This window comes from Hyla sarda, chromosome 6, assembly GCF_029499605.1.
Source record: "Hyla sarda isolate aHylSar1 chromosome 6, aHylSar1.hap1, whole genome shotgun sequence".
Taxonomy (NCBI): domain Eukaryota; kingdom Metazoa; phylum Chordata; class Amphibia; order Anura; family Hylidae; genus Hyla; species Hyla sarda.
The window spans coordinates 285,439,182-285,466,123 of NC_079194.1; the positions used below are offsets into that span (position 1 = coordinate 285,439,182).

General features: G+C 43.9%; 2 protein-coding genes across 4 annotated transcripts in view; one reads left to right on the forward strand and one right to left on the reverse strand.

Annotated features, from left to right (window-relative positions):
• On the reverse strand, positions 1-13,996 carry TTC9C (tetratricopeptide repeat domain 9C). 2 transcript variants are annotated; one of them, XM_056527576.1, is made up of 4 exons: positions 13,858-13,996; positions 10,271-10,517; positions 8,846-9,028; positions 1-241 (listed from the first exon to the last, which is right to left on the reverse strand). In XM_056527576.1, the coding sequence occupies exons 1-4, from the start codon at positions 13,858-13,860 to the stop codon at positions 147-149; spliced, it is 528 nt and encodes a 175-aa protein (XP_056383551.1). In that variant the 5' UTR covers positions 13,861-13,996; the 3' UTR covers positions 1-146. The 2 variants fall into 2 exon arrangements, with proteins under 2 accessions (XP_056383551.1, XP_056383550.1); XM_056527575.1 differs by lacking the exon at positions 13,858-13,996 and adding an exon at positions 13,240-13,531.
• The window catches only part of HNRNPUL2 (heterogeneous nuclear ribonucleoprotein U like 2), a 20,081-nt gene continuing 7,090 nt past the window's right edge, over positions 13,952-26,942 (forward strand). For both annotated transcript variants that reach the window (XM_056527573.1, XM_056527574.1), the window contains exons 1-8: positions 13,952-14,479; positions 15,231-15,363; positions 21,324-21,394; positions 22,072-22,211; positions 23,073-23,163; positions 23,251-23,363; positions 24,689-24,952; positions 26,618-26,740. In XM_056527573.1, coding sequence (XP_056383548.1) covers positions 14,047-14,479; positions 15,231-15,363; positions 21,324-21,394; positions 22,072-22,211; positions 23,073-23,163; positions 23,251-23,363; positions 24,689-24,952; positions 26,618-26,740 — 1,368 coding nt within the window. In that variant the 5' untranslated portion in view covers positions 13,952-14,046. The remainder of the gene's footprint in view (positions 14,480-15,230; positions 15,364-21,323; positions 21,395-22,071; positions 22,212-23,072; positions 23,164-23,250; positions 23,364-24,688; positions 24,953-26,617; positions 26,741-26,942) is intronic.

A 26,942-nucleotide genomic window follows, 5' to 3' on the forward strand; every position in this document is an offset into this window, starting at 1 on the left:
ATAAAACGTTTTTGAATCTGACAGTGCTCATTTAATGACATGACAGAGAAACACAAAGAAATGGAAGCTGTTGTAGGAAACAAAAAAATTCATATTTAATTCATACTCTTTAGAGAGACGATCCACGAGTACAAGTTTACAAGTCACTAGTCAAACATGCCCTGATATCTCTGCTTCTCCTTTTCCCGGGAAGCACTGATGGCGGTGTCTGTCAGCTGTAAGTACTGTCTGATGTTTGTATCTACACAAAAAAAAAAACATACATTAAATTTATTTATTTTTTTACAACGCAAAAAGAATTACAAAATCCTTTCGCAATTTCACTATCCTGCAAAAGCAACAATAAAAGGGGTATTCCGGGGTAAACTAACTTAACTATCTTAGTCCTTATGGAAAGTTATGTTAGTAATACATTTTCTTACTGTAAGATCGTCCACATTTCATATTATAGGGTCCCCCGGGTTCTGTGTTCCGTTCAGGTATTGATGACGCGTGTCTAGAGCCTATACCGCAATATCTTTGCGGCTTGAGACAGTAGCTGCTCCGTACAGGTATTGATGACGCGTGTCTAGAGCCTATTCCGTAATATCTTTTCTGCAATATCTTTGCACAGCAGCTGCTGTCTCGAGCCACAAAGATATTGCGGTATAGGCTCTAGACACGCGTCATCAATACCTGAACGAAACACAGAACCTGGGAGACCATATAATTTGAAATGTGGATAGTAAATGTAATACTAACATACGGTAACTTTCATAATGGCCAGGATAGTTAGTTTACCCTGTAATCCACTTTTTTATTTTTTTATTTTTTTATTTATTTTTAAGGCTGTGATGACATTTGATGTGTTTGTTAAAAAAATAATAAAAAATAAAACCCAAAAAGCACCATACTCCCTATGTTTTTCTGCTGGCCCATAAACGCTATGGTCTAGTGTTAGCTGGATTCCAAAAGGGACATATGACATGCCATACCCATATGGATTATTATTATTATTTTTTTTTTTTTTTTATGTATTTCACTCTTTCATGGCGTTTTTAGGGCAAAAATAAAAGGGAAAAATAAAATAAAAACAAAAACGCCATATGCATGGTACATGATGAAAGAATCACATGAATAAATCACCAAAGGGGGAAAAAATGGCTAAACTAATGCACACTATTTAAAAAAAAATAATAATAAAATAAAATAAATTTGGTCTTATCCCAGCCTTAAGGGCTTTATTGGGACTTTTTTTTTTTTTTTTTTTTTTTTTTTAATTGATGACCTATCCTTAAGATAGGCCATTAACATCAGATCGAGAGTATGACACCAGCTGTTTGCTGGAGCAAAAAGAAAAGACAAAGTTGATACTCTATAGCGCAATGCACACCCTTGAAAAACTATATATAACAAAATCTTTATTAGCATATATATTAATCTGGTACAAAGCAGCAAAAAATTAATAAAAGAGCTGAGACACGAGCACACACAGAGAATGAAGTGAGAAGCAGACAGCGCTGTACACTGTGTAGTGGCCGTGCTGAGTTACTGCAGCTTATTTGTCCATTGAAATGAATGAGAACTGAACTGAGCTATAGCACTTGTGTAAACAGGTCTCTCTCGTGAAGGAAACCCATTTCCAAATCTACTATGTACACTTAGTGCTATACATATATGGGGAGATTTATCAAAACTTGTGCAGAGGAAGAGTGGTGCAGTTGCCCATAGCAACCAATCAGATTGCTTCTTTCATTTTCCACAGGCCTGTGGAAAATGAAAGAAGCAATCTGATTGGTTGCTATGGGCAACTGCACCACTCTTCCTCTGCACAAGTTTTGATAAATCTCCCCCATAGTTGGTATCTAGCATTTAGAGAATGACCTGACACTTCTTGATCCATATTCAGTGGTTGTTTGGGTTGCGTCAGTATTGAGGAGATATATATATATATATATATATATATATGTAAAAAAAAACACCCACCTCTATTAGGTGTTGTATAAGGTGCTGGACGTCTCAGACCTTGCAATGCCTGTTGAACTGATTGCACAGAGGGATATTCACAGTGTAGGGTCCGTCCCAATGAGGTCACCTTACCGTGGTGGGATGGCCCAAACTATTTGGCCGCCAAATTGTGAGCTAAGTACCTCACTTTTTCATTTTTCGCACTATAGCTTTATAGCATTTCATGTTTTATCTGTATCTTTGTGCTAGCAGTGTGCTGCTGTATTCTCCTGTTTCATATATATATATATATATATATATATATATATATATATATATATATATATAAAAACCAAAAACAGGCGCAGCACTCTCAAAAAAATGGGTGATTTAATATCTCATGTCAGCATTACAACGTTTCAACTCCTCCTGGAGCCATTTTCAAGCATAGTGATATACAAACACCACAGGGCTTTTATGCCCCAAACAATTAATTAGTGCAAAGCAATTCATAAAGTGCCAATCAAATAAGTATAATATAAAAATATAAACAGTGCATTATATAATTATATAGCACATAGTGCATCAGTGTAAATGAAGTGCTATAGTGCATACAGTGCATAAAAATATACAAAAAGTTAAAATACAGCTTGAAAATACATATCAAGATATGATTGCATATAATCATGCAATCATAAACACCTGTGTACATAATGAACATCATAAAATAGTACATACTGCATGGTACGGAGGAAACATCCACCTGCTCCTACAATGGCGCCGCGAGCGTGGGCTCCTAGCTACTGCGTCTGCGCAGACAGACTGTGAGTACTTCCGCATACACACTCGCGGTCATGTGACTCACACGCTCACGTGATCCGCTACCACGGCAACGGCCACCGCTATCTGCGAGGCAGTATACAGAGGCAGCCGGAGCACGATCGCAAGCGACCATTGTTTGCTGGATTGGATAAGTAGTGCTGCATTATTTTGGGACTTTATGTGAAGATTTGTTTGCTGGCACACTGATATTATGGAGAATTTGAATAGAAATACTAACTCTCATGTCTCTTCATATGCTGAGGAGGAAGTTGACAGGATTTTGGGAGGTCTTAAAGGGGACGCCACCTTTTTAGCTACACCTACTATCATTGATGTTAAAAGAAGTTTTGAGTATGAGTCTAAGCGGTTTATTAATATGGAACTACATCTTACCACTTTGGGAGAATATTATAAGAACAAACGTATCCCTAGAGGAATGAGGTCACGGTTGCGACCTACAGTATACACAGAAAGTGCAGAGTTTAAGAAGAGGTTTGAGGAAATTTCGGATAGATATGCTTTTGATATTATTCTTTTGAATTTGGATCATCTTCAGAATGAGTTAATTGGTGTACAAACAAGAGTCAATGAATTGGAACAGAGTTTGGCTAAAACGTTGTCGGGAGAGGAATACTCCACATATATGGAGGGTAATAAGAAAATCATGGATAAATTTAAAAGTGAAGTAATGGATGTAAAGAAAAGGAAATGGTATCGTGATCAGATGGACTATACTAAAGGCAGAGTCTATACATGGAATCAACAGTGGTCCAATAATACGGACAGTCAGTTTTTTTCTCCCCGTCGGGGTAAATCTAATAAATCTTTTTCTAGGAATGTTACAAATAATCCTGCTCCTTCCAAAGATTTTTTAGGAGAGGGTCCATCTGTGAACCTTACAAGAAACCCACCAGAAGAGGTGGTCGAAAAAGACATCGGTCAAGGAAGAACCAGAAGACAGAAACAAGGGAAATTAACACCTGCCCTATTCCAGGACAGCAAGAGAAAGACCTGAATGATACTCAGACTGTGGTAAATATATCTTCCCATGTACTCTCTGATGGCGAATTGGCTTTATTAGCTAAAGGGTTGTCGTTTTGTCCTATATCTCCTGTTAATTGGTTTGAACTAGAGTGTGATTTACAGGATTTTTTCAGACGGATTAAATTAAAAATTTGGTTTAATGATGTAAGAAGTAGTGGGGAGACAATGCATGGAGAACAGGTAGCTGGTGGTTTGCTACAACTTAAGAAGTTTGATTTATATAACAAAAGTTTTTTTAACCCAGCACTTGTTTCCCATCCATTGGAGACATTTATTACACTAGTACGGAATGATATGGAGTTATTGAAAGAAAAAATTTTACAAACTGGTAATGTGCAGCACAATCTCTCCTTAAAGGAGAAAGAAGCCATTGATCTGCTCGTCCATAACCACGGCCTCACCATTAAACCCGCTGACAAAGGGGGTGGGGTCGTGGTTATGGACCTAGCAGATTACAAGAAAGAGGTATATCGACAATTATTAGATGTACGGACCTATAGGGTATTAGAGTTTGATCCTAAAAAAGTTATACTGGGGAAACTTACGTTTATTGTAGAACAAGCATTTGTGGAAGGCATCATTGATGAGAGTCTTAGAGAATTTCTTGTAGTTAAGAATCCGGTTACACCTGTCATCTATGTTCTCCCCAAAATACACAAATCTCTGGTCAATCCACCAGGCCGCCCTATAGTTTCTGGGCGCAATTCACTCCTCAGTAATGCTTCCATTTTTCTCGACAGGGTTCTTAGACCTTTTGTTTTTAGGACCCAGTCCTATATACAAGACACTACTGATTTTTTAAATAAGATCCAAGATGTACAGACTCGAGAAGACACAATTTTGGTGTCATTTGATATCACGAGTCTATACACCTCGATTAGTCATGAACGAGGTTTAATGGCAATTTCTAGAGTATTAGCGACATCCGAATTCCCCATAGCGGCCCGACAGTTCATGTTAGATTTATTAGAACTTATACTTACCAATAATTACTTTATGTTTGAAGAAAAATTTTATCTACAATTAGTCGGGACCGCTATGGGGACGAATGTCGCGCCTATGTATGCCAATTTGTATGTCGCCACAATGGAGGAGGATGTCATCTACCCGTCCCACCATGCCAGACATTGTCTGGCATGGTGGCGATATATTGATGACATCTTCCTCCTGTGGAATGGTTCTATGGAGGAACTAAATCGATTCCACCAATTTCTAAATTCTATTGACCCCAACATTGAATTTACTATGACTTCCTCCCTAGAGGGCATCAGTTTTCTTGATGTCTGGGTGGGCAAAAAGAATGGACAGATTTCTACATCCCTGTACACTAAACCAACAGACAAAAATACGCTATTGCATTTCAAGAGCTGTCACCCTAGACGGATGATTGAATCACTCCCGTACAGTCAGTTACTTAGAGCAAAACGTATCGTAAGTGACGAATTAATTCTGGACTCTACTTTGGACACCATCTCTTCCAATTTTTTGGAGAGAGGGTATCCAAAAGATATAGTTGATAGACAGCGAAATAAATTACAGATTCTTGACAGACAATCTACTTTGACTAAAGTTAGTAAGACACAAAAAACAAAAAGAATTCCTTTCACATCAGTGTATAATAACCATAGTGGCAAAATTGCGGGTGTTATTAATAAACACTGGACCATATTACAAAAAAGTTTCAAGGGAATTGAGGAGTTTTCCACATTTCCCTTGATGTCTTATAAAAGATCAAGAAATTTGAGGGACAAACTGGTAAAATCTACTATTGACCCACCCCAAACCCTTAGACAGACTGTACTCAGTATACGAAATTTCGGTTCTTTTCCATGTTTAACATGTGTGGATTGTAAATTCATGATTAAGGGATCTAGCTTTAAACATCCAGAGACCAGGGTGGAATACCCTCTAAAATTTTATCTCACGTGTGATTCAACCTGGGTAATTTATATTCTGACTTGCCCATGTAATTTGGTCTACGTGGGGCAAACTACCTTGAATTTGAAAACTAGAATTAATAACCATAGGTTTAGCATACGTAAACGTCGGTTAGATCTCCCGGTGTCCAAGCACTTTACTGAGCTTGGCCACTTGGAGAAGGACCTACGTTTTATGGCAATTGATCATATACCACATCCTGTGAGAGGGGGTGATAGATTAGCTATTTTGAAACGACGTGAATTATGGTGGATACATAAACTTAAAACATTACGTCCCTATGGCCTTAATGCGGATTTCAATATTATGTAGAAAACTTACAAACAGAGGTGGCCTATAAATAGCCCCTGAATTCCATTTATCCATCGTTATACTTACCTCCTCTATGCATATGTAATGTGATATACAAATATAATGTCACGATTCTAACAATGTTTTTTTATTTTTATTTTTAGATTTCTTCAACCGCCGGAGGAGACATCACCTACTCCAACATATGTGAACTATGATAAATTTCTACAATATCTTTAAATTATATATTTTGTATCATTACTATTATATGAATTAAATAAAGTTACACAGATTGAGCACTGTTGTGGTACTGATTGGACCGTGGTTGGTGGATTCCATCATGTGGAGTATATATGCGCATAGTACATCTTTCTGGGTATCTTCCAAAAATTTCTATTTTTTCCATTTCTGTTTTTATATTTTTTCATTTTTTTATATTGTTTTGTATATTTTTTATTTATTCATTTTTATTATTTTTTTATTATTTATCTTTTGTTTTTTTTATTTGGAAGTAAATTAGGCAGTATGCCTAGGGTTCAGCGCTGCTGGATAAGCGGGCGCCCTTGAATATAGCCCAGGTGGGGTGAATCCAGTGGGGTGAGGGCTTGACGGTCCTGAACACAGGCGTCCCCCCTTTGATGGATGACTCCTTGGCCCTATTAGGGGTTAAGTCAGTTATCTATCCCTGGCCCAACAAGGTGTAACCCTACTAAGATTCTATAAAAACAGTGAAAACACTATTGTAAAAAAGAAACAAAAAAGAAACAATGCTTTATGGATTATATATTTTTTTTTTTTTTTATTTATTTTTTTATTCATTTTTTATTTTCATTATCATTTTTTCTTTTTATTAATTGTTCTTTCATGCTTTTTGCTCTTAATCTTCTTCTATTCTGTTATGCGCTGTGTAACCCCCTTGTTTTGGCATCTGAATCCACGGTCCTGTTTGTACCTTCTTCTTTGCTGATACCTGTGTTCTTGTTTCCTTCATTTCTATACATGCACATCTCGCGGTCTGGATTGTCGCTTGCGATCGTGCTCCGGCTGCCTCTGTATACTGCCTCGCAGATAGCGGTGGCCGTTGCCGTGGTAGCGGATCACGTGAGCGTGTGAGTCACATGACCGCGAGTGTGTATGCGGAAGTACTCACAGTCTGTCTGCGCAGACGCAGTAGCTAGGAGCCCACGCTCGCGGCGCCATTGTAGGAGCAGGTGGATGTTTCCTCCGTACCATGCAGTATGTACTATTTTATGATGTTCATTATGTACACAGGTGTTTATGATTGCATGATTATATGCAATCATATCTTGATATGTATTTTCAAGCTGTATTTTAACTTTTTGTATATTTTTATGCACTGTATGCACTATAGCACTTCATTTACACTGATGCACTATGTGCTATATAATTATATAATGCACTGTTTATATTTTTATATTATACTTATTTGATTGGCACTTTATGAATTGCTTTGCACTAATTAATTGTTTGGGGCATAAAAGCCCTGTGGTGTTTGTATATCACTATGCTTGAAAATGGCTCCAGGAGGAGTTGAAACGTTGTAATGCTGACATGAGATATTAAATCACCCATTTTTTTGAGAGTGCTGCGCCTGTTTTTGGTTTTTGTCTATGGAGGACCTTGATCAAGTCTTTTTTTTGGACGCTGGCACCACCATTGTTTGCTGGATTGGATAAGTAGTGCTGCATTATTTTGGGACTTTATATATATATATATATATATATATATATATTTTTTTTTTTTTTTACTCTGATCTTAATGAGTATTATAATTAAGGTTGTGTTTTAATTGACTGAATTGTGTGGATCTGAGATATATAAGTAGGGAGCAGACAACCCTGTATTTTTACGACCTTATTTCGGCATTTTAACAATATTAGAGCATATGTACACAACAGAGGGGGAGAGATCCACTTCTACTAGAATGTAGATTCGCCCAAGGCTGGACATTTATTATAGCAAAAGTTTCCCAACCAGTGTGCCTCCAGCAATTGCAAAACTATAATTCCCAGGAGTTGTAGTTTTGCAACAGCTGGAGGCACACATTATAGAGTCACTATGTGATCCTATGTTTTCCATACAGTGTTCCCACTTTGCTTGACCTAGGTGTAGTCATTGCAAGTCAACCTCTTCAATTCCTTAAAGGGGCACTCTGATTAAAAAAAAAATGTTTTATTGCACTCCTTACGGTAGATAAAAAAATCTTTCTAATGTACTTTGTTTAAAAAAAAATAAAAAATGAAGTTGTTCTATGCTGCCACTAGGTGTCTCCCTATTTGTCCAGAGCACATCCTCCCCCCATCTCTTGCACAGACTTTGGACTCCTGCTGGCCTGGCAGAAGTCCAAAATCAGGAAATGCAGTCTGGAGTGCTGAGGTGTGTGTGTGTGCAGCCTTAGCCAATCATAGCTCATCTCACACTGATCTGCTCTGGGCTTTGTGTAGCAGAGTGAGGGAGGAAGTTCTCCCCTGTATGGCTTCAGATGATGTCACGCCTGCTGGGGAACGCCCCTTCCCAGTCTGTGACTCTTACTGAGCATAAAATACAGAGCAATATCAAGGTAGAAAACTAAAAAAATAATAAAAATAAAGGCAGGGGGTGGTTTATCATGATGGGGGCAGCGAACTGGGAGGATTATAAAATTTAACAAGATCATGAGAGGTACTCTTTAAGGACAAAGGGTGTCCAGGTATGCCAAAGGCTGTCTGGGCATGCTGGGAATTGTAGTTTTGCAACAGCTGGAGACACCCTGGTTTAATAGAAAAGGGAATGTATAATATATAGAAGATGCTGTAAAATCCCACCTTTGGGTTGCTGGGCAGCAGCTTTTGTTAGATAACTATGGGCTGTGGTATAGTCTTGCAGGTGATAGCTGGAGACACCCGCCCGGTATAGCGCTTTCACATTATGCGGCTGTATTTTTAGAGCCTGCAGGCTGCACTCATACACACGGTCGTATCTTGGAGGCTGATTCTGCAGGAGACAGGCTGAAATACAGGAAGACCGGTTAACAATGGCGACTATGGCTTCATTCACACTTGACAGATTTCTATATAGCAGTGTTTCCCAACCAGGGTGCCTCCAGCAGTTGCAAAACTACAACTCCTAGCATGTCCAGACAGCCTTTGGCATGCTGGGAGATGTAGTTTTGAAACAGCTGAAGGCACCCTGGTTGCAAAACACTGGCATCAAGCTATAGGGCAGTGTTTCCCAACTAGGGTGCCTCCAGCAGTTGCAAAACTACAACTCCCAGCATGTCCTGACAGCCTTTGGCATGCTGGAAGATGTAGTTTTGAAACAGCTGGAGGCACCCTAGTTGGGAAACACTGGCATAAAGTTATAGGGCAGTATTTCCCAACCAGGGTGCCTCCAGCAGTTGCAAAACTACAACTCCCAGCATGTCCAGACAGCCTTTGGCATGTTGGAAGATGTAGTTTTGAAACAGCTGGAGGCACCCTGGTTGCAAAACACTGGCATCAAGCTATAGGGCAGTGTTTCCCAACCAGGGTGCCTCCAGCAGTTGCAAAACTACAACTCCCAGCATGTCCAGACAGCCTTTGGCATGCTGGAAGATGTAGTTTTGAGACAGCTGGAGGCACCCTGGTTGCAAAACACTGGCATCAAGCTATAGGGCAGTGTTTCCCAACTAGGGTGCCTCCAGCAGTTGCAAAACTACAACTCCCAGCATGTCCGGACAGCCTTTGGCTGTCCGGGCATGCTGGGAGATGTAGTTTTGCAACAGCTGGAGGCACCCTGGTTGCAAAACACTGGCATAAAGTTATAGGGCAGTGTTTCCCAACCAGGGTGCCTCCAGCAGTTGCAAAACTACAACTCCCAGCATGCCCGGACAGCCTTTGGCTGTCCGGGCATGCTGGGAGTTGTAGTTTTGCAACAGCTGGAGGCACCCTGGTTGGGAAACACTGCTATAGGGCATGAAGCAACAGCTCATGGTGACCCAGGCACACTGGGAGTTGTAGTTCTTTTTGGAAAACCCCTATAAATTGATTACAGGAGCCCCAATGGAGAAAAGTAAACAGAGGGTGACCAACAGAGGTGCTTAGCTGGGATAACAAAACGCATGACAAAACGCAGCATCCATGCGGCGCTTGGTGAACCCCAGAAGAAATAACCGCACGGTGAGGTTGCGTGTGTGCTGGGAGTTGTAGTTTTGCAACAGCTGGAGGCACCCTGGTTGGGAAAGACTGCTATATATAGGTTTGATACAGTACCTGCTAAATTACTATAACAGTCTGCCTGAAGATTTCTGAGGGTCTCCATTTGCTGCGGCGTCAGCTCGACCGAAGAAGGGCCCAGTCCGTGAAGAGGATTGAGCAAACTGGGGTCTAGGCTACGGAGCTGGAGGAGGGCGCGGTGATACAGGCTCACCGCCTCTCGTATGCGGTGTTCGGAGTAGCACGTGTTACCCTGGGACTTGAATAAACTTGCTTGGGAGAGACGATGTTCAACCAGTCCATCCTAGTACAAAAAAATAAAAACATTAAATAAAACCACATTAAAAATGGTATATGAATAGTATTCACTATTGTAATATACTGGTATAAAGCTTTGTAATGTATTTTTAATGGAAGTTTTGGGCTACTTCACTATCTCCAGTGCAGTCAGCCCCCCATACAGGCTCTCTGCTGCCCCCTCTGGCCATGCCGGGACTTACTAATAAGCTACTGCGCTAAACCATGGGGGAGATTTATCACAACCTGCGGTAGAGGAACAGGTGACCAGCTGCTCATAGTAACCAATCAGATCGCTTCTTTCATTTTTGAGAGGTCTTTTTTTTTTTTAAAGAATAAATTGGTTGCTATGGGCAACTGGTCACCTTTTCCTCTGCACAGGTTCTAATAAATCTCCCCCCACAGTGTTGTACCTCCGGCCACGACATGCAGCTGGCCACGTCTGTGTGCGGTATTACAACTTGGCTTCATTCACTTCAATGGAACGGAGTTGCAGAACCGCATCCAACCGGAGAAATTAGCTCTGTTTTTCTAATCCTGGATAATTCATTTACCATGATTGTACTGGAAGTCTAATGCAAGTCAATGGGATTGCCTGGGACTTTTAAAGGGGTACACCGGTGGAAAACTTTTTTTTTTTTTTTTTTTTTTTAAATCAACTGGTGCCAGAAAGTTAAGCAGATTTGTAAATTACTTCTATTAATAAAATCTTAATCCTTCCAGTACTTATTAGCTGCTGAATTCTTCATAGGAAATGATTTTCTTTTTGGAACACAGAGCTCTCTGCTGACATCATGACCAGAGTGCTCTCTGCTGACATCATGACCACAGTGCTCTCTGCTGACATCATGACCACAGTGCTCTCTGCTGACATCATGACCACAGTGCTCTCTGCTGACCTCTCTGTCCATTTTAGGAACTGTCCAGAGCAGCAGCAGTTTTCTATGGGGGATTTTCTCCTACTCTGGACAGTTCTTAAAATGGACAGAGATGTCAGCAGAGAGCACTGTGCTCGTGATGTCAGCAGAGAGCTCTGTGTTCCAAAAAGAAAATAATTTCCTCTGTAGTATTCAGCAGCTAATAAGTACTGGAAGAATTAAGATTTTTTTAATAGAAGTAATTTACAAATTTGTTTAACTTTCTGGCACCAGTTGATAAAAAAAAAAAAAAAAAAATTCCACCGGAGTACCCCTTTAATGTCTACCTGTTGTTAACAAATACTTTTTATATAACGTAGATAATACCATTATATGTATATTTTTGTCCCTGCAGCTATTGTCTGTGTGTCTCTATGAGGAGTCCAAATACAGGAAGTGAGGGTGGACGAACAGGACAGTGTGCACTGAGGCTCTATAACAGTGGTCTTCAACCTGCGGACCTCCAGATGTTGCAAAACTACAACTCCCAGCATGCCCGGACAGCCGTTGGCTGTCCGGGCATGCTGGGAGTTGTAGTTTTGCAACATCTGGAGGTCTGCAGGTTGAAGACCACTGCTCTAGAACATGCTCCTAACTCATACATCAGGATGATTGACAAGCCAGGAGTCTGTACCGGTCTCTGCTTCTCCCGTCCTCACTTCCCTTTAATAGAAGATTAAAGGGGTACTCCGGCTTCAGACATCTTATCCCCTATCCAAAGGATAGGGGATAAGATGCCTGATCGTGGGGGCCCCCGTTGCCTGCACGCCGCACCCCGTTTAAAATCAGTCCCCAGAGCGTGTTCGCTCCGGGTCTGATTACGGTCTGTCACGCCCCCTCCCATAGGCTTGCATTGAGGGGGGCTCCCGTGATCGGCAGTAATCTTTTACTTTGGAGGAAACAGCATATTAATGCCATCCCATTGAATTCAAGCACTACTCTGTAAGGCATTGTTTTCCCAACCAGGGTGCCTCCAGCTGTTGCAAAACTACAACATGTCTAGACTGCATTTGGCTGTCCTGGCATGCTGGGAGATGTAGTTTTGCAACAGCTGTAGGCACCCTGGTTGCAAAACACTGGCATAAAGCTATAGTGTTTCCCACCCACTAGCATAAAGCTATAGGGCAGTGTTTCTCACCCAGGGTGCCTCCAGCAGCTGCAAATCTACACCTCCCAGCATGTCCAGACAGCCTTTGGCATTCTGGGAGATGTAGTTTTGCAACAGCTGGAGGCACCCTGGTTGCAAAACACTGGCATAAAGCTATAGGGCAGTGCTTCCCACCCAGGGTGCCTCCAGCAGTTGCAAAACTACAACTCCCGCATGTCCAGACAGCCTTTGGCATTCTGGGAGATGTAGTTTTGCAAAACACTGGCATAAAGCTATAGGGCAGTGCTTCCCACCCAGGGTGCCTCCAGCAGTTGAAAAACTACAGCTCCCAGCATGTCCAGACAGCCTTTGGCATGCTGGGAGATGTAGTTTTGCAACAGCTGGAGGCACCCAGGTTTGGAAACACTGCTATAGGTCAATTGCTATCAAAGGCAAAAAAAAAAAAAAAACATGAAGCGACAGCTCTTTGTGACCCAGGCACACTGGGAGTTGTAGTTCTTTTTGGAGAATCCCTATCAATTGATCACAGGAGCCCCACTGGAGAAGGAGAGCGGTAAACAGAGGGTGACCAACACACGTGCTTAGCTGGGATGACAAAACGCATGACAAAACGCAGCACCTATGCGGCTCGGAGAACCAGCAAAAATAACCGCACGGTGAGGTTGCGTGTGTGTGCGCACAGGTGTGCGGTCGCTAAACTCTACCTGTTCAGCCATAGTGACATGCTGCTTCTGCCCCCACACCGCCAGGAACGCTAATGTCACGTGACAGCCAAGTTTTTTTGTTTTTTTTTCAATATTTTAAATAAACTTTATTTATATTTTACAGAGGAGTGTTCAACACGCGCCACCAGACTGAGAAGGCCGGATTTAATCCATCTATTACAGGCAAAACAACGTGCACGCGTTTCGTGCGATTTTTCACGACAGTCAGCTTTACGGTAACGGCATGAGAACGTCTAAACACAAAAACACAAAAGAAAAACGAAAACGTTTTCAAACAAATAGCATAACCTCTACCAATCACACGTTGCCACGTCACATCAGAGTGAAAAAAATAAAAATAAAAGGAAAAAAAGGGCGGGAATACCAGGACCTAGTCACGTGACGCAGCGAGCCAATCATACATTGCGGTACTCCAGGGGCAGGGCGTGTCGCTGTTTCACTAATCAAAGGACGAAACGTTCAGTTTTTTTATTTGCATAAACCGCCTAGATTGACCAATCAGAGACCAGGACCTAAAAAGGGAACGCCCCCACAGAAGAAATGCTACCAGATAATAGTTATGACCAAGGCATAGGTGTCGCATTGTGAAGAAGTCACCATAAAGATCGGCGGCAGAGCGGGACTACAGATGGTTGACGCATGTGCGGTGCGTTGTGTGTAGCAAAGCCAAAGCCCACTTCCGCCAGCTTACCGCCCACTTCCGGGGCGGGGCCTGTGGGCCGTAGTCCTCTTCCTGTGTGTTGAGAGCACATCCGCCCTGTGTCTTTATCTGTGATCAGCGGCATCATGAGCGGCCTGGACCCGCGCAGGATGAAAGTGACGGAGCTGCGAGCCGAGCTGCAGCGGAGGGGCCTGGATTGTAAGGGGCTGAAGGCCGAGCTGAGCGATCGGCTGCAGGAGGCGCTGGACTCCGAGATGCTGGGAGGAGAGGAGGAAAGAGCGCCGGGCAGCATGGAGGAGGCGGAGGAAGAGCGGGCCTTAGACCTAGGCGAGGAGGAGGAGGAGGAAGACGAGGCGGCGGTGGCCGAGGAGCTGGAGGATGAGGAAGAGGAGGCGGCGGTTGCCGCGCACAACGAGGAGGAGGCTGCAGAGGGCGCTGCTCAGGCGGCGGAGGAGGCGATGGATAAGGCGCCATCTACTGGTGATGCCGCGGGCAACCTGAACGGAGCGGCGCAGAAAGAGGAGGCCGAGGGGAAGGCCGGCACCGGAAAGGCGGGAGGTGAGCAGCGATCCCTACTGGGGACTTCTGGTAGTGCATTCTGGGAGATGGAGACGCGTGTAGGAGTCTTCACTTCCAACCTGTGGCCTATCCAGCTGGTGCGGAACTACGACTCCAATCTGTGCACGATGGGAGCTGTAGTTTTGTAACAGCAGAGAGTCATGTAAGAGTCTGAGGCCTATCCAGCTGTTATAATAATACTCCTCCTGCCATACCCCGTGATGCATGATGGGAGTTGTAGTTTTGCAGTAGCTGGTGAACGGGTCAGAAGCTGCATTGGGTTCCAACCTTGTAGCAGAACTACAACTCCCAGCATGCCCGGGCTGCAGATGGTTATGTTCTAACATGAGGCTTTCTAGCTGTTGCAAAATAACTCCTGTTTGTGTGGTAAGGATTGTAGTTTTTCAACAGCTGGAGGGCCACAGGTTGGAGATCGCTGCCCCTATACCAGGAATAGGCAACATTTGGACTACATCTCCCATGATCCTCTTACAGCTAAAATGCTGGCATAGAATCATGAGAGATGTAGTCCAAAACATCTGCAGTGCTAAAGGTTGCCTATACTAGTGGTGCCCAAACTGTGGCCCTCCAGATGTTGCTAAACTACAACTCCCAGTATGCCCGGACGGCTGTTGGCAAGCGAATTTCTGTAGTCTATATGGGGCCCCTAGAGAATTTTCAGTCTCTCCCACTTAATAAGCTTTCTTATGTAATTTGTGTTAATCATTTCCCTTTATCTTTTGTTTTATAGACGGCCAGAAGGACAAGAGGGATAAACAGTCCAGGAACGTTGGCGGCACGCGCCAGGGGGTGAAGAGGGTGCGCGAGGAAGAGCAGCGGGGGCGCACGTTTCACGAGTACAAAGAAGAGGGCTACTTCAGTCGGTGAGATGAATTATTGCTACTATTTCTTATGTAAAGATAGCGATAAATACCAATCCAGTAGGTGGGCCGCACAACAGCAGCAGCAGCATGAAGTTCTGTTGGGCAAGTACAGTCCCAGTCTGTATAGATAGATCCAGCCAAAAGAATTCCAGCAGCACAACCGCAAAAAATGTGGTAAAACTCAGTGGTGTTTTATTGACCCCATTGAAAGATGCAACATTTTGACGATATAGAGAGAGTGAGATGGAGAAGGAGATACAGAGAGAAGAGAGATGGAGATACAGAGGAGAGAGAGAGAGAGATGGAGATACAGAGGGAAGAGAGATGGAGATACAGAGGGAAGAGAGAGATGGAGATACAGAGAGGAGAGAGAGAGATGGAGATACAGAGAGGAGAGATGGAGATACAGAGAGGAGAGAGAGAGAGAGATGGAGATACAGAGAGGAGAGAGAGAGAGAGATGGAGATACAGAGGAGAGAGAGAGAGAGAGAGATGGAGATACAGAGAGGAGAGAGAGAGATGGAGATACAGAGAGGAGAGAGAGATGGAGATACAGAGAGGAGAGAGAGAGATGGAGATACAGAGAGGAGAGAGAGAGATGGAGATACAGAGAGGAGAGAGAGAGATGGAGATACAGAGAGGAGAGAGAGAGATGGAGATACAGAGAGGAGAGAGAGAGATGGAGATACAGAGAGGAGAGAGAGAGATGGAGATACAGAGAGGAGAGAGAGAGATGGAGATACAGAGAGGAGAGAGAGAGATGGAGATACAGAGAGGAGAGAGAGATGAGAGAGATGGAGATACAGAGAGGAGAGAGAGATGAGAGAGATGGAGATACAGAGAGGAGAGAGAGAGATGGAGATACAGAGAGGAGAGAGAGATGAGAGAGATGGAGATACAGAGAGGAGAGAGAGAGATGGAGATACAGAGAGGAGAGAGAGAGATGGAGATACAGAGAGGAGAGAGAGAGATGGAGATACAGAGAGGAGAGAGAGAAGAGAGATGGAGATACAGAGAGGAGAGATGGAGATACAGAGAGGAGAGAGAGAGAGATGGAGATACAGAGAGGAGAGAGAGAGAGAGATGGAGATACAGAGAGGAGAGAGAGAGAGAGATGGATATACAGAGAGGAGAGAGAGAGAGAGATGGAGATAGAGAGGAGAGAGAGAGAGAGATGGAGATACAGAGAGGAGAGAGAGATGGAGATACAGAGAGGAGAGAGAGATGGAGATACAGAGAGGAGAGAGAGAGAGATGGAGATACAGAGAGGAGAGAGAGAGAGAGATGGAGATACAGAGAGGAGAGAGAGAGATGGAGATACAGAGAGGAGAGAGAGAGAGAGATGGAGATACAGAGAGGAGAGAGAGAGAGAGATGGAGATACAGAGAGGAGAGAGAGAGAGAGAGATGGAGATACAGAGAGGAGAGAGAGAGAGAGATGGAGATACAGAGAGGAGAGAGAGAGAGAGAGAGAGATACAGAGAGGAGAGAGAGAGAGAGAGAGAGAGATGGAGATACAGAGAGGAGAGAGAGAGATGGAGATACAGAGAGGAGAGAGAGAGATGGAGATACAGAGAGGAGAGAGAGAGATGGAGATACAGAGAGGAGAGAGAGAGATGGAGATACAGAGAGGAGAGAGAGAGATGGAGATACAGAGAGGAGAGAGAGAGAGATGGAGATACAGAGAGGAGAGAGAGAGAGAGATGGAGATACAGAGAGGAGAGAGAGAGAGAGAGATGGAGATACAGAGAGGAGAGAGAGAGAGAGAGAGATGGAGATACAGAGAGGAGAGAGAGATGGAGATACAGAGAGGAGAGAGAGATGGAGATACAGAGAGGAGAGAGAGAGAGAGATGGAGATACAGAGAGGAGAGAGAGAGAGAGATGGAGATACAGAGAGGAGAGAGAGAGAGAGAGATGGAGATACAGAGAGGAGAGAGAGAGAGAGATGGAGATACAGAGAGGAGAGAGAGAGAGAGATGGAGATACAGAGAGGAGAGAGAGAGAGAGATGGAGATACAGAGAGGAGAGAGAGAGAGATGGAGATACAGAGAGGAGAGAGAGAGAGAGATGGAGATACAGAGAGGAGAGAGAGAGAGAGATGGAGATACAGAGAGGAGAGAGAGAGAGAGATGGAGATACAGAGAGGAGAGAGAGAGAGAGATGGAGATACAGAGAGGAGAGAGAGAGAGAGATGGAGATACAGAGAGGAGAGAGAGATGGAGATGCAGAGAGGGGAGAGAGATGGAGATGCAGAGAGGAGAGAGAGATGGAGATACAGAGAGGGGAGAGAGAGATGGAGATACAGAGAGGAGAGAGATGGAGATACAGAGAGGAGAGAGAGAGAGAGATGGAGATACAGAGAGGAGAGAGAGAGAGAGATGGAGATACAGAGAGGAGAGAGAGAGAGATGGAGATACAGAGAGGAGAGAGAGAGAGAGATGGAGATACAGAGAGGAGAGAGAGAGAGAGATGGAGATACAGAGAGGAGAGAGAGAGAGAGATGGAGATACAGAGAGGAGAGAGAGATGGAGATACAGAGAGGAGAGAGAGAGAGAGATGGAGATACAGAGAGAGAGAGAGAGAGAGAGAGAGAGAGAGAGAGAGAGAGATGGAGATGCAGAGAGGGGAGAGAGATGGAGATGCAGAGAGGGGAGAGAGATGGAGATACAGAGAGGGGAGAGAGAGATGGAGATACAGAGAGGGGAGAGAGAGATGGAGATACAGAGAGGAGAGAGATGGAGATACAGAGAGGAGAGAGAGAGAGAGATGGAGATACAGAGAGGAGAGAGAGAGAGAGAGATGGAGATACAGAGAGGAGAGAGAGAGATGGAGATACAGAGAGGAGAGAGAGAGAGAGAGATGGAGATACAGAGAGGAGAGAGAGAGAGAGATGGAGATACAGAGAGGAGAGAGAGAGAGAGAGAGAGATGGAGATACAGAGAGGAGAGAGAGAGATGGAGATACAGAGAGGAGAGAGAGAGAGAGAGAGATGGAGATACAGAGAGGAGAGAGAGAGAGAGATGGAGATACAGAGAGGAGAGAGAGAGAGAGATGGAGATACAGAGAGGAGAGAGAGAGAGAGAGAGATGGAGATACAGAGAGGAGAGAGAGAGAGATGGAGATACAGAGAGGAGAGAGAGAGAGAGATGGAGATACAGAGAGGAGAGAGAGAGAGAGAGATGGAGATACAGAGAGGAGAGAGAGAGAGAGAGATGGAGATACAGAGAGGAGAGAGAGAGAGAGAGAGAGATGGAGATACAGAGAGGAGAGAGAGAGAGAGAGAGAGATGGAGATACAGAGAGGAGAGAGAGAGAGAGATGGAGATACAGAGAGGAGAGAGAGAGAGAGATGGAGATACAGAGAGGAGAGAGAGAGAGAGATGGAGATACAGAGAGGAGAGAGAGAGAGATGGAGATACAGAGAGGAGAGAGAGAGAGAGATGGAGATACAGAGAGGAGAGAGAGAGAGATGGAGATACAGAGAGGAGAGAGAGAGAGAGAGAGAGAGAGAGATGGAGATGCAGAGAGGGGAGAGAGATGGAGATGCAGAGAGGGGAGAGAGATGGAGATACAGAGAGGGGAGAGAGAGATGGAGATACAGAGAGGAGAGAGATGGAGATACAGAGAGGAGAGAGAGAGAGAGATGGAGATACAGAGAGGAGAGAGAGAGAGAGATGGAGATACAGAGAGGAGAGAGAGAGAGAGATGGAGATACAGAGAGGAGAGAGAGAGAGAGATGGAGATACAGAGAGAGAGAGAGAGAGAGATGGAGATACAGAGAGGGGAGAGAGATGGAGATGCAGAGAGGGGAGAGAGATGGAGATGCAGAGAGGGGAGAGAGATGGAGATGCAGAGAGGGGAGAGAGATGGAGATGCAGAGAGGGGAGAGAGATGGAGATACAGAGAGGGGAGAGAGAGATGGAGATACAGAGAGGGGAGAGAGAGATGGAGATACAGAGAGGAGAGAGATGGAGATACAGAGAGGAGAGAGAGAGAGAGATGGAGATACAGAGAGGAGAGAGAGAGAGATGGAGATACAGAGAGGAGAGAGAGAGAGATGGAGATACAGAGAGGAGAGAGAGAGAGAGATGGAGATACAGAGAGGAGAGAGAGAGAGATGGAGATACAGAGAGGAGAGAGAGAGAGAGAGAGAGAGAGAGATGGAGATGCAGAGAGGGGAGAGAGATGGAGATGCAGAGAGGGGAGAGAGATGGAGATACAGAGAGGGGAGAGAGAGATGGAGATACAGAGAGGAGAGAGATGGAGATACAGAGAGGAGAGAGAGAGAGAGATGGAGATACAGAGAGGAGAGAGAGAGAGAGATGGAGATACAGAGAGGAGAGAGAGAGAGAGATGGAGATACAGAGAGGAGAGAGAGAGAGAGATGGAGATACAGAGAGAGAGAGAGAGAGAGATGGAGATACAGAGAGGGGAGAGAGATGGAGATGCAGAGAGGGGAGAGAGATGGAGATGCAGAGAGGGGAGAGAGATGGAGATACAGAGAGGGGAGAGAGAGATGGAGATACAGAGAGGGGAGAGAGAGATGGAGATACAGAGAGGAGAGAGATGGAGATACAGAGAGGAGGGAGGGAGAGAGATACAGTACACAGTGATGGCATGAAAGGAGTTAAAAACTTTAGGGTTATATAAATTCTATAATGTCCATCCAGGATATAAGAGATGGGGACAGGAGGTCACCTGTTTTCAGTCTCTGCTGAGTCTCTCAGGTGTACAGTACTCTTGCAGCGGCCTCTACAGGGGATATGCGGTATTGTATGGCGTCCATTGGAAGAGGTGTTAAGCATGTAATAGGATAGGGCTGGATTAGGAGCACAGTCTGCACAGGCCCATTGTTCTTGCCAACAGAGCGGAGAGAGATGGAGATGCAGAGAGGGGAGAGAGATGGAGATACAGAGAGGGGAGAGAGAGATGGAGATACAGAGAGGAGAGAGATGGAGATACAGAGAGGAGAGAGAGAGATGGAGATACAGAGAGGAGAGAGAGAGAGAGATGGAGATACAGAGAGGAGAGAGAGAGAGAGAGAGATGGAGATACAGAGAGGAGAGAGAGAGAGAGATGGAGATACAGAGAGGAGAGAGAGAGAGAGATGGAGATACAGAGAGGAGAGAGAGAGAGAGATGGAGATACAGAGAGGAGAGAGAGAGAGATGGAGATACAGAGAGGAGAGAGAGAGAGATGGAGATACAGAGAGAGAGAGAGAGAGATGGAGATACAGAGAGAGAGAGAGAGAGAGAGAGAGAGATACAGAGAGAGAGAGAGAGAGAGAGAGAGAGAGAGATGGAGATGCAGAGAGGGGAGAGAGATGGAGATGCAGAGAGGGGAGAGAGATGGAGATGCAGAGAGGGGAGAGAGATGGAGATGCAGAGAGGGGAGAGAGATGGAGATGCAGAGAGGGGAGAGAGATGGAGATACAGAGAGGAGAGAGATGGAGATACAGAGAGGAGAGAGAGAGAGAGATGGAGATACAGAGAGGAGGGAGGGAGAGAGATACAGTACACAGTGATGGCATGAAAGGAGTTAAAAACTTTAGGGTTATATAAATTCTATAATGTCCATCCAGGATATAAGAGATGGGGACAGGAGGTCACCTGTTTTCAGTCTCTGCTGAGTCTCTCAGGTGTACAGTACTCTTGCAGCGGCCTCTACAGGGGATATGCGGTATTGCATGGCGTCCGTTGGAAGAGGTGTTAAGCATGTAATAGGATAGGGCTGGATTAGGAGCACAGTCTGCACAGGCCCATTGTTCTTGCCAACAGAGCGGAGTCTTAAAAATCCTGTGGAGCCTTCTTAATATGTATCAACATGAACTTTGTCTATTGCTTTAGTAATTAAGATTTTTGGTGGGATAATATAATGTTACACATATACAGCAAAACAAGATACGCACTTATATTTAGTTAAAGTTTTGGTTGTAAACTTTTTATTTATTATTTTCTTAGATCCAAGTCACCTGTACCTTTCGAGGAGGCTGCAGAAGAAGTGGAGGACAGTGTAGTGTGTCTGGATAAAGGTGAGTACTTCTCGCGGAAGACCCATTCACACTGACAATACTGTTCACTGCGCAGAATTCCACAGTGTGAACATACCCTAAGACTTCTGGAGATTCATCCACTGAATGCGTCAACTTAGAGTAAAGGGGTACTCCGGTGAAACACATTATTTTTATTTTTTTTAAAATCTATTGGTGCCAGAAAGTTAAACCGATTTGTAAATTACTTCTGTATAAGAAATCTTAATCTTCCAGTACTTATCAGCTGCTGTATACTACAGAGGAAGTTCTTTTCTTTTTGAATTTCCTTTCTGGCTGACTACAGTGCTCTCTGCTGGCACCTCTGTCCATGTCAGGAACTGTCCAGAGCAGGAGCAAATTCCCATAGCAAACCTCTCCTGCTCTGGACAGTTCCTGACATGGACAGAGGTGTCAGCAGAGAGCACTGTGGTCAGCCTGAAAGGAAATTCAAAAAGAAAAGAACTTCCTCTGTAGTATACAGCAGCTGATAAGTACTGGAAGATTAAGATTTTTATATAGAAGTAATTTACAAATCTGTAATGTTCTGGCACTAGTTGATTTAAAAAAAAAAAAAGTTGTCTTTCACCGGAGAACCCCTTTAAGTCTGACTGGTATGAATGGTTCTCTGCACGTCAGTATTGATCCGTCATGTCGCTTTCCCTCCTCTCTGGTTGTAGCCACCTGTGATCTGCAGTTTAAAATGGATAAGGATCGTTTTGGTGGTCGGCCTCTGTTTTCTGAGAAATTCCCCTCTCTCTGGTCTGGATCTCGAGCGACTCATGCGGTGACTAAGGGGAAGGCTTATTTTGAAGTCAAGGTGAGGTGTTTTGTTTTTTTAATTATATTTCACCTTAACAATCCCTTTCCTGTCTGGGAGAGGCACTTACAATTGTTTTCTATTAACATACATGTACTTGGGTGTTAACATTTCACATTAACATACATATACTGTAGTCAGCAGATCGTGTGTTTGGTGAATAAGTGTCAGCCGTTCGCCTCTTTGTCTTTTCAATACCCTCCTCAGTCTGACGTATTGGTATGTTAATCACCTTATTTGAATGCACCAATATATAATGGACACTGGGTATTCATGTGTTAATGAGCCACCATTTTGGCTGGTACTAGGTAGGGATCGACCAATATCGTTTTTAGGGACGATACCGATAATCGGTGGAGGTTAGGGCCGATAACTTATACCGATATTCCGGTATGAATTATCGGCTATTTATCCCCCCCGCGACACCGCTGCAGATCATTGATTTAAAGAGGGTGCTTTAAATCAATGCACTGCAGTGGCTTTTGCGGTGCCATAGGCCGCCGTCACCACCACCCGCTTCTCTCCCCCTGCCTGTCAGGGTGGTCCGGGCCATCCATCCTTCCTGTAGTGTCCAGGGGCGTTCCGGGTGGAGGGTGAACCGGTCCAGGCTATCCTTCTCCGGCGGTCATCTTCTCCACTCTGGGCAGGCTCCGGCCTAGTACGCTGCATAGACGCCGCTGCGCGTTTTTATTTTTTTAAAATAGAATATACACACTTTAAGGCTGCAGTCACAGTATTTTTGGGAGTATGCTGGGAGTTGTAGTTTTGCAACAGCTGGTGGCGCCCTGGTTGGGAAACACTGGTGTAATATATTGGTCTGTGAACAATTGTTTGCTAAAATTGAATGTATTTCTTTTACAGGTGATTGAGAAGCTTCCTGTGAAGGAGGGCAGTACAGAGTCTCCTCTGCTCCGTGCGGGCTGGTCTGTGAGCTGCTCTGCTCCTCAGCTGGGTAAATCCCCATTCTATGGTTTATTTTCTGTGTATTTTCCGCTGAACACTACTGAACTGCCGCTTACCCCTCACTTATGTCTCGCAGGCGAAGATGACTTGTCCTTTGCTTATGACGGCCGCGGGCTCAAGGTCACCAGCGGAAACTTTGAACCCTATGGAGAATCCTTTGAAGTCAACGATGTGATTGGCTGTCTGGCTGTAAGTTGATAATTTAGGGTATATTCGCACGTAACTTATCCTCTGCAGTATTGATGCTCTTATAAAATTAAGTAGGTACACGCAGCATCAAATCTGCTGCCGATATGGTACGTGCAAATTTGTATGTGGCAGGAACTCTTTTAGTTGTTTTGTTCATTTGAAATATTCTAATTAAGTTTAATGGAACAGGTATTTAGTTGCAGAAATTTCCGGACCAAATCTGCCACATTAAAGGGGTACTCCACTGGAAAATTGTTTTAAATCAACTGGTGCCAGAAAGTTAAACGGATTTGTAAATTACTTCTATTAAAAATCATAATCCTTCCAGTACTTATTAGCTGCTGAATACTACAGAGGAAATTCTTTTCTTTTTGGAACACAGAGCTCTCTGCTGACATCACGAGCACAGTGCTCTCTGCTGACACCTCTGTCCATTTTAAGAACTGTCCAGAGTAGAAGAAAATCCCCATAGCAAACATATGCTGCTCTGGACAGTTCCTAAAATGGACTGATGTCAGCAGAGAGCACTGTGCTCGCGATGTCAGCAGAGAGCATTGTGCTCCCAAAAGAAAATCATTTCTTCTGTAGTATTCAGCAGCTAATAAGTACTGGAAGGATTAAGATTTTTTTAATAGAAGTAATTTACAAATGTCTAACTTTCTGGCACCAGTTGATTTAAAAAAAGGTTTTCCACCAGAGTACCCCTTTTAACATTTTTTTAATCCTTACAGTACTTATCAAATGCTGTGTGATCCACAGGGAGTGCTTTTCTCTTTTAATTTCCTTTCTGTATGACCACAGTGCTCTCTGCTGACATCTCTGTCCATTTTAGAAACTGTCCAGAGTAGGAGCAAATCCCCATAAAAAACCTCTCCTGCTCTGGACAGTTCCTAAAATGGACAGAGGTGTCAGCAGAGAGCACTGGTCAGACAGACAGCAGCTAAGTACTGGAAGAATTACTTTTTTTTTTTTTTTTTTTTTATATAGAAGTAATTTACAAATCTGTTTAACTTTCTGGCATCAGTTGATTTAAAAACATTGTATTCCAGTGGAGTACCCCTTTAAACCTGTGTTTTCCAAACAGTATAGGGGAGATTTATCAAAACCTGTCCAGAGGAAGAGTTGCTGAGTTGCCCATAGTAACCAATCAGATCACTTCTTTCATTTTTGAAGAGGCCTCTGGTTGCTATGGGCAACTCAGCAACTTCCCCTGCACAGGTTTTCATAAATCTCCCCCCTATGTCTCCAGCTGTTGCGAAACTAAAACTCCCAGCATGCCCGTACAGCCTCTTAGTTTGATGCCTCCTGTTTTCTCTCTTGTACAGAACCTAGATGCTGACCCAGTGGATATTTCCTTCTCTAAGAACGGCACTGACTTGGGTCAAGCTTTTACTGTGGATAAAAGTACTTTGGGGGAGCAAGCACTACTGCCCCACATCTTGTGCAAAGGCTGCAGTTTCCAGGTGAACTTTGGGCAAAGGGAAGAACCCTGGCACTCACCCCCCGAGGGCTTCTCATTTCTAAAAGACTTCCAGTCTGAGGACCTGACGAGGACACCACTTCCACCTACAACTACGGAAGAGTGTGAGGTATGTAGCGGGAGAGCCCTGTTGGGACATCACTAAACAGAAGGTGGGCAGCACAAGGTCACGAACATCCACCAGCTCTGTGATGTCATCATGGAGAAATGGAATAGGACTCCTGTGAAGCTCTGAACTCCATGCCCAAGTGGCTTAAAGGGGTACTCCACCCCTAGACATGTTATCCCCTATCCAAAGGATTGGGGATAACATGTCTGATCGTGTGGGGGTCCGGCCGCAGGGACCCCCGCTAACTCTAGGCTGGCTCTGCGGTCACAGAAGCCTAGGCCTCCACTCATGTCTATGAAAAAGGGGGGGGGGTTGCGGCTGTGTTCGCCGGTCATCCAGCACGGAGCGGAGTTCGCTACATGCACCAGATTACTGCGGTGCTGCGGCAAAGAGATTGTGGGGGTCCCCAACAGCCGTACCCCTGCAATCAGACATCTTATCCCCGATCCTTTTTATAGGGGACAACATGTTTAGCAGTGGAGTACCCTTTTAAGGCAGTGCTGGAAAACTATGTGGGCCACGCAAAATGACATTTGGGTCCAATTTGGACATTGCCCCTTAGGCTATGTTCACAGACATATGTTCACGTGCAGACATTCCACAGACTACGGTGCCAGCAGAAACATGCCTGCGCTAGGACTGCATGGGTATGTGCCAGCTCATAGACGGCTATGCATTCCGTGCGGAGTATGCAGAAACAATGGATATGGTCCTTCTTTCTGCAGACACTGGAATCGGAATTTCTGCCGTGTGCACTGCACAGCGGAATCCTGTTAAATTTAACAAGACTCTGCTGCTGCGAAATCTACACGCAGAATTCTGCACGGAAATTCCTACGTGTGGTCATAGCCCAAGGGGTGTTCTCACTTTTTGTTTACAAGGATTAGACCTTAATGGCTATTTATTTATTTCTTTTTTGAGGGGACACAACATTAAACACCGTTATACAGGCTGTGGTGCTGCAGCTCGGTTCCATTGAAGTGAATAGAGCAAGTTGTAATACCGCACACAACCTGAGGACAGGGGTGACACTGTTTTTTTTGGAAGAAATTAGCCTGTTTTTCTATTAATGGATCTCAACTTTTAAGCTCTGACCATGCCAATCTGCATGTGATTCTGCTACTGGGAGTTAAAGGGGTATTATTTTTCAACTGGCTCCAGAAAGTTACAGATTTGTAAATTACTTCTATTAATCTTAATCCTTTCAATAATGATCAGCTGCTGAAGTTGAGTTGTTCTTTTCTGTGTGGCAACAGTGCTCTCTGCTGACATCTCTGCTTGTCTCGGGAACTGCTCAGAGTAGAAGAGGTTTTCCATGGGGATTTGCTTCTACTCTGGACAGTTCCCGAGACACGTGTCATCAGAGAGCACTTAAACAGAAAAGAACTCAAATTCAGCAGCTCATAAGTACTGGAAGGATTAAGATTTTTTTAATAGAAGTAATTTACAAATCGGTTTAACTTTCCAGAGCCAGTTGATATAAAAAAAAATACAAATTTCCTTGAAACTTTCACTTTCAGTTTTTCCCCTTGGATCTACTTGATTGGTGGTCCCAGGAAAGACACTTTGTGATCTTGTTAAAGACCCCTTACAAATAAAGATCCTCCCCTCTTCAGACCTGTCAGCTCTCCTAACTTGCACCCTTTTTTTTTCCCCCACCTCCAGGTTTTACTAATGATTGGCCTCCCTGGCACTGGCAAAACCACTTGGGCCAAAAAGCATAAAGAAGAAAACCCAGAAAAGCGGTACCAGCACCTTTCTACAGAAGCATTAATCCCACAGTTGAAGGTATAGAAAGGAATTAACTTCATTTAAAAAAAAAAAAAAAAGTAAATTTACTACTCCAAAAAATGCAGTGGCCCAGATTTTTTTATTCATTCATCTTTATTTATTTATTTATTTTTTTTTTAATACCGCATTGATTTTACCCGACTGATCAGTGTTGTTTGTTTTTTTTATTTTCTTTGCACGAAGACACAGACCAGTGTTT

Coding starts and splice junctions, on each gene's coding strand:
- TTC9C (XM_056527575.1), bottom strand. Junction 9,029..10,270: donor CTGTTATAGTAATTTAGCAG/GTACTGTATCAA, acceptor CCTGTATTTCAG/CCTGTCTCCTGCAGAATCAG. Junction 242..8,845: donor TGCTGCCCAGCAACCCAAAG/GTGGGATTTTAC, acceptor TTTTTTGTGTAG/ATACAAACATCAGACAGTAC.